Source organism: Convolutriloba macropyga, chromosome 15 (assembly GCF_964194025.1).
Source record: "Convolutriloba macropyga chromosome 15, txConMacr16.3, whole genome shotgun sequence".
In the NCBI taxonomy this organism is placed as follows: Eukaryota; Metazoa; Xenacoelomorpha; order Acoela; family Convolutidae; genus Convolutriloba; species Convolutriloba macropyga.
Genome location: NC_134482.1, coordinates 12,314,845 through 12,322,790, shown reverse-complemented (window position 1 = coordinate 12,322,790; position 7,946 = coordinate 12,314,845). Strand labels below are relative to the sequence as shown.

At 33.5% G+C, this 7,946-nt stretch overlaps 1 protein-coding gene across 1 annotated transcript; it reads left to right on the top strand.

The window, feature by feature from the left end:
- The first annotated feature begins 1,745 nt into the window (after positions 1-1,745).
- LOC142354083 (purine nucleoside phosphorylase 1-like) lies at positions 1,746-4,897 on the top strand. Its single transcript, XM_075406358.1, has 3 exons — positions 1,746-2,307; positions 2,917-3,059; positions 4,692-4,897. The coding sequence occupies exons 2-3, from the start codon at positions 2,966-2,968 to the stop codon at positions 4,895-4,897; spliced, it is 300 nt and encodes a 99-aa protein (XP_075262473.1). The 5' UTR covers positions 1,746-2,307; positions 2,917-2,965.
- Positions 4,898-7,946: the final 3,049 nt, after the last annotated feature.

The window sequence follows — 7,946 nt, the reverse complement described above, 5'->3', positions numbered from 1 at the left end:
AAAATAACTGGTGGAAAATTGCACTATTTATCATATGAACCCGATAATATATATGATTAGACACTCGGGCAAGAAGCTGTAATTATTCAATGTGGTGAGCATGTGCTAAATTGTACCAAATTTGGCGATTGAGAATGACGATCCAAATTACCAGCAAGGCGTAAGAATGCGTTCCATTTTTTAAAAGATTTTCTTGACCAGATTAGCCAGCAATTAGTAATGATAACTTTTTCTGTTTCTCCCATTCAGTTTGGTGGAACTCAACAGAATTAAGAGGTTTGATCACATAATTACATTGACTTACAACCAACTTTACCGTTCAATGTGACGTCAATAATTGTTTTGCCATAAGCTTGACATTTGATGTTAACTAGAAGTTTATGCTGTCGAGTTATCTGAGCCTAATTTCTCAGTTAGCTCATAAAATTTTCAGTAAAAAATTTTTTTGTTACCAAAAAGTTGAGTTTATGGACAGAGTTTCCAAGCTGCTCGAACTTGGAATAATTCAGCAAGGCCGTAGTACGGCACCGCACAATCTTGAATGAAAACCGCACTAAGATCTTGTAACGTTGACTACGGTTTGTAGTACAACTGCAATAAAAATGTTTATGTTACTGTATCAAATTTATCAAGATCAACAATGTGCAGTACTATGGCCGCACCAAGCTTATTAAGGTGTCGTTGGTAATATAATAGGCAGGCAGCTGTCGAAAAGCTCTCTAATCAAGTTAACAACCGACAACTTGAGAGTTTTCCAGCATAATTTTTGTGTTTTTTCCCTCCTACTTTTTCATTCCGGGATTGGAACCGGAAGCGACGGAATTACTGAAATAACTACAAGAGTAATGATATAGTGCGGTAAAAAAAATCACACTCATACAATTCTCCAAAACAAACAAAACAACAAAACCAGATAAAAGTAATTACTCAAATGTAATATAGCTAACATATTGTTGAAAAAATATCCTAAGTCAAGTTAGGTCAGTTAACATTTCTAGTGAAAGTTACTGCACATTTAAAAAATTGCAAAAATTGATACGGCCTTGAACGGAGCTGTATTAAGATTTGTAGATTTATAATTTTTTAGAGTAGAGAATCTCATAGCCAGCGATTAAAAGCATTCAAAAAGTATTCTAAATGCGTTAAAGGTTTTATTTAACATCATTTTTAGCAGCTCAGAATTGAGAAACCAAGTAGTACAATTATTTTGTACGATGCCGTAAAAAAAACTTGATACGGCAGTATATCATGCCCTAATAAGTTTCCTATTTTTTCTACGACACCGTATAAGTCAGTGTAATGTTTCGAAGTTCTGTCTAAGGCGGGCAACCTGGGTTAGTATATTTATGGTTCGATGCAGTCTTATCTACTTAACGTTATCAGAAATGCTAAAATTCGTTCAAAAGTTATTTTATTTTAGCACCACCTTCAACTCACATATTGCATAATTTTCAGCAAACCTCTCGACCCTAGTTAATTTATCAGAAAATTGTTCTTATCAATTTTATACTCATAAAACATATTTATATCTAAAACGCTTCCGACATTCTGTCGAATTCGTTATTATACAAACCAATAAAGCAAATCCTAATTTATTTGCGTCATGGTTTTATCAAATGTCTATAAATGACCTCCGGTTTACTCTGTGAACAAATTTCAAGTTCAAAAATAGCTTCAGATCATTATGACCCCAAAATCAATTTACTACACTTTATAAAAAACATTGTTTAAGTTATAAATCAATTATTCCCTGAAGTTTTGATTTATGATTCAATATTGAGTTAACATAACTACATTATGAAAAAAATGATAAACTTTAATCGTTGAATCAATTTTGACCTCAAGTTTAAATATGATTCATTAATTGAAATTGGAGCCATATTACTACGATTAATTCTTTTGATATTTTGGATGTCGCCTAATCGAACGCAACTTAACACTAGACTTTATCAGCACAGGACAAACATACCATGACCAATATTGGGTTATGTATTAGTTATAACAAAATTGCTTTAACATTTGTAATTAAGCCCGTATAGTAAACTTAGTAAAATTAATTAATCATTTTATTTCTTTTGATTGATTACATTTCACACCTGGGCTTTTTGTGGTAGTGAAATTTTTCTATCAGCGATTAAGTGATTGAGTAATTGTTTAGTTTTATTGGCACCGTTCATTTTGTGAAATATATACATTACGTTGTCAGATATTCCATAATTTATTTGCCTGCGTGAAAATAGTAATATACAAAATTTGTTTTCGTTTTCGACAAATTGACGGAAATTATCACTGACGCTTGTCGCGCAAGTTAGAATTTACTCTTTCTGACCTTACTGAAGTTTGCAGTGAATCATTTTCATCGTTTTGTAGCCTTGAGAAAAGTAGTTTCCTGTTATAGTGACTTGAACTAGCGAAACCATTTCGTAATATTATTCGTTCACAACTAATTTGTACTTTACACTGTCAAAATCGTGAAAAATTGTCTTTTTCTAATAATTTCAGAAATGCTTTTAAGATCATAAAAGAATTCATTAAACATTGGGTATTTTCAGCGTACACTTTTTTTTCAAAGAAAGAGGTCATAAGTCACCCTTTTGTAGACCAACAAAATGATCAAATACAAAACATTGTATTAATGTATTTATGTGTATATGTGTTCTATATGTATATATTTACATAGCTTTTTTCAGCTCAAACAAATATTTAACAAAAATCAACACGGATGAAAAAAAAAATTATTTGAGCGTTCAGCATCCTTGACTGAAATAAAATAATTGAACTTGAGCGCATCAAAATATCAAATCTTTCAAGGAAATTTTATAAATAAAGATAAAATGAGAAAAACGGCATTTTTTTTATCAGTTATTTTTTTCTATAAAATTTTCGACTTCTGAACTGACAATGTAACGTACATAGATATATATTTGTCCTTGCTTGTTGCCTAAAAGTTCACAATCTGTCCAAAATGGAAGCAGAAATAGTGTCTCAAATAGTTGCCCTGACTGGAATTGACCCAAGTGTGAAGAGATTGGGAATCATCACTGGAACTGGCCTCCAAGGTATGTAAGTTTCCTTCCATTTTTGCACCAGTCAAAGACTTCCAGGGTCATAGTCAGAGACTAAAAAAAATTTTAATTTTTCTTATCAGTATATGACTACAATAGGATTATGTCATTTTTGTCATGTCAATTATTTGTCAAATACTTTTCCGCAAAGTAGGGCAAGGTTAGTCTTTAATATTTGTACCCATGTCACCGGTTTTAGTGGTGGTTTTTACTGAGCTTGTGGGGATCTCTAATCCAAACTAAATGCAGAAGTCAATGAGTTTTGCTCATTTTCTTACATTCTTGTTAACTCTTTTCACAATTTCCCTGGTTACAAGTTTTGAATCGTGTCCTCTTTTTTTCTGAGCATCTGACCATGGCGATTTTTCTCAGGACCACTTGGCTCATAACTCTAGTTGTTTTTATATGAGCATCATGGTTGCTCAGTTTCTGATCGGTGCCGTTTTCCAGTTAGTCACAAAATTTGTAATGTTCGCGAAAAATCATAACACAAACTTGAATTTTTTATCAACGGTTTACTCTTACTCGTAAATACTGGATTTGTGGCTATTTTTCGTCTGGTTTGCCTCATCGTGGCCGGTTTTTTGTCAGCATCAAAAGGTTCACTTTTTAACATCCTACACTTTGAGTCTCTGATCTTAACTGATTAATTGCTATCAAACGGAGCTTGTATCAATTATATTAGTCTTGTCGGTCTTTTTTATCCAATTTTTTGCTTGACCAAATTTTCCGACGCATTTGTTTTTTTTGTCCTCAAACACGGGATAAACAGGCAGGGCCCCGCGGACATTAAGTGCTCTTAGAGCCTTTCAGCTCCCTAGACTTCAAGTATGCGATTCACAGAATCTATTTTGGAGACTTAAATTATGGTGCGAAGGGCGGCGCTTAGACATTGACTCCCCCTCACTGTTGCCCCCCCGCCCCACTGTTGCCACACCATCAGCCCCCAGTGCACTCCTCTTTCCCGCTGCGGTCACTTACGCCCCTTCAATTAAACTAAAGCTAGCCTCACTAAACCGTGCCTAGCTACTGACGAATCCAACCGCTCGCCGGTTGTCCGAGAGCAATTCGCCCGACGTTAGTCGGTTATGTTTATAAATGCGTTCAGTAGCTCTTGTAATTGTTTGTTTTTTTTTGGACGAGGAGTTTCCGGGCCGAGGAGTTTTGCCAAAATTATCTAAGACAAGCGTTAACTAGCGTTGACAACTCAGAAAATTCACTGCGCTTTTCTTACATAATTTTGCGGTGAATGCGTTGAGTTGTGCGTTTCAAAGCGTTGATCTTACATAATTTTGGGATTTCTAAGCGTTGATCTTACATAGTTTTGCGTTTCTAAGCAAAGTTTCTAAGCTTAGATCTTACATACTTTGCGTTGAATTTAGCGTGATCTTACAACTATTCAAAACCTAGAGCTCTGTTTTTGAAATTCGAAACACTGACCTACTGCGTGCTTGTCATAAGGTATGTGAATTCAACGCAAAATTCAACGCAAAATTATGTAAGACATACGTTCGAGCGTATATCGTACATAAAGTCAACGCAGCTACCGCCAATCTTTCATAATTTTGCATTCTTTAGCGTTGACACCTCTGCCTGGGTTGTAAATCTAACCTAAGTATTTAACAGGTATCGCGAATGTGATCAGGAACCCTTTGGAGGTGTCATATGACAAGATAGAGAAGTTTCCCAAAACCCAGGTCAAGGGTCACCCAGGAAGGCTAATCTTCGGACAAATTGCTGGCAAAGACGTTGTAAGTAATGTGAAATATTATATTTCATTTTGTTCTATCAAGAAGTTAAGCTTGAGGCTTCCAACAATTAAGCTCGGATGAAGTAGCTTGGGGGACATAAAACACGGGGGACTCCAATTCATACATCCAATTTTCAAATTAATTTCCCCATCACGACCAAAATGTTTAAGCAAAACTTTTTGTTTCGACCCCCACTTTAGTGGGGAGGGAGGAACTATATACTCAACTGGGATTTTTTTTGTTCAGTCAATTTTGGCCGATCGATATATACATCGTAGAGAATTGTGAGTGGTATCATTAAAAAACCCGTCCAGAGTAGAATACGGAATTAAAAAGATTTTTTCGATTTTCGTTTTTTACAGGTAGTTATCGAGGTTCAAAGTTTTGTGAACATTCGACTGTTTTTGTTCACATTTTCGGTAATTTTTGATGAAATTTGGCACAATTTCGCTAAGATAGTTCAAAATAAGTTAAAAATTTTTAACGGAGGAGTGTTGTTGTAACCATATGAGATAGAGGAGCGTTGTTGAATTGTTTGATTGAAGTTTTTATGGCTAAAATTTTTGATAAAATTTTAAAATTTCAAACTTTTTTCATCAAAAATGGCACAAAATATGTTTTTTGGTCCACTTTGTTAAAGTTTGCCAGACTTAGTGACCTGGAAACCTTAACACAGACTCCCTAATCTCAAAAAAGCACTAGTTGCAATGAGGCGCCGTATGAAAGTCTTCTGGAAAAAAACTTTGCCGTTTTTTGCAGATTCAACTCGATAATTAAACGAAATGCATCGTTGTTTTTTTTAAATATTGAAGAATTCCACTCAACAATTGGTTTAATTCGCAAACACTTGGAACCCAGGTCAATTTGCTGGGCGCGCGACAAAATCAGGGAGAGGTTTGATAACATCATGGATTCTTTGAATCAGAGACTTTTTGGCTTTTATTTTGATGCTGCCTTTTTTCAAAACATTTTGCTTTTGTTTTTTTATGTTAATTACTGACAATATTTTTAACCACGGCTCCGTTAATGACAGCTCCCATTTACGTAAAGACGAGGCCAAGTGTAGATACAGTTTGTTTTCAGAGAACCAAAGGGTTTTTATGACATTGAGGACGAGCTTTAGTAAAATTTAACTGAATTCTTGTCTTTTGCTTACAATGATTATTCTTTTGGCAGTCTGATTTTTAAGTTTAACCACTCAAAAATCTAAATTTCTTCCTCAAGAGGTGCAAGTGAACCTTTTCTATTCATTCGGTTGTTACCTAATGTCTCTTATGTTATTGAATGTATTTGTTTTGAGGAAATTTCTGTGATTTTTTGAAATCAATTTTTTAAATTTTTTTAGTGAACCTTTTGCTTATCTCAGTAAGTACAGGTCAACTTTTCCTCCTTATAGAAAACAATCTAATTTTGTGGTCGATTGTTTTAAAAGAAGATTTTCTTGCTTTCGGTACTACGAGTTTTCAGACATAATTTTCGAATTTTTGTTCATAATTGCCCATTTTTGCTGTTGTTTTTGTTTCTTTTGTAGTAATGGTCAAATTATTCAACAATCTAACTGAACAAACTTTTACAACAATTGAAGCTGAACATATTTTTTGTTTTCCTAACATATAGTTTGAAGGGCTGCGACACCGTTCTCTTGCAGAAATTGAAAGAGTTTTTTATTATTGCCCTTTATTTGTTGTTAATTTCTGTTTTCATATGCCAAATATTGTGTAATTAAAGGTTTCAGTGGCCAACTATAGATAAAGAAATGAACTCAATAACTGATATCGGTAAATAGCTAATGGTTGTTTTGACTTTCGAATAAAAAAAAGAGTAATAGTATTCTTCAAAAATTTTTGTTGTAGTTTTTTTCGAATTTGAATGTTGTATCACTTTCGTAAATTAGCCTCGTTATTTAGAGCTCTTTTTAATATTTTGTTAGACCAAACAATAATTTTTGTGCTGCTTAAACGATGATGTCTTCAGGGCTCGGCCAATTTGTTTCAGAACAATTTTGTGAAGTTTAGATACTTTTCAGTTTTTGTGGTTCTTTTTGTTGTGATTTTGTGATATTCGATTTACAATAAGACGTTATGATGATCAAAGGAGACGCAAATGAAGATGTTATATTCTCTGGTTATTATCTTATAAATTTAATGGCTTCAAAACTGTGGTTTCGTAAATTTGTTTGCAAAACTTATTAGTTCAGCTTGTATTTAATTTTATTTTATAGTCTTATGATTTAGTCTCATTAATAACAGTCGCGATTAGTTTTCCAAGACAAACTGCCTACTCTTTTATTCGGAAGCTTTTGTTGGCTATGAATTTTGTAAATATTTGTTTTTAATAAAGAAAAATGATAAATTTTTGAGATCTGCCAATTTTATTTCTGTTAAACTGTAGCTAAGCATCTCTATATACAATTCACATCATTTATCTATCGAAAAATAATTTGCTATTCATGACGGTTTTGTTTTCCTCGAATGGTCTTTCTTCTAGCAACAACCAGTTTTCATAAAAATAATTTTCCTGAGCTTTGCATATTTGCCCTTTTTTGTAAGTTTTTGTTTTTTTTTTTCACAATATCAGAATAATGGGCGTCATTTGATTTATAAATGTTTTCAACTGTAAAAAATGCAAACGAAAATTTTTTGTTTAGTGATCAGCTTAATTTGTAATTGATTGGGGGGACATCGTTTTCGGGCATAATTTTTCTTTCGGGCATAATTTTTTGGGCATAATCAAAGGCCTCAGTCGCTCTCTTTTGAGGTATAAAAGACACTCTCAATGATTTCAGTTGATGCGTAATGTTTCTAATCAGTTCGAATTTAATTCTTTTTTTAAAAAAAAGCAACGTTTGAATAAACGTTGCCCCTTTTGCTCATTTCTAGTCGACTTGTTGCCAAGTCGCATTGAAGAAAAGTCCCATATTTTGTTCCAAAAAAGTACCTGTTAAGTTTCTTAGAACAAACTTTTCCTGATGCCATTTTGATTTAGTTATTAGTGGTTTTCAAAAAAATGGACACGTAGTTTTAGTCGTAATTAATATTTGCAACTATTTGATTTTTATTGCCGTCTTTTCTGGTAGTCATATTCTGGTAGCCACAGGTCTCATAGGTCCTCTAGAGTAGATTGTTTTATT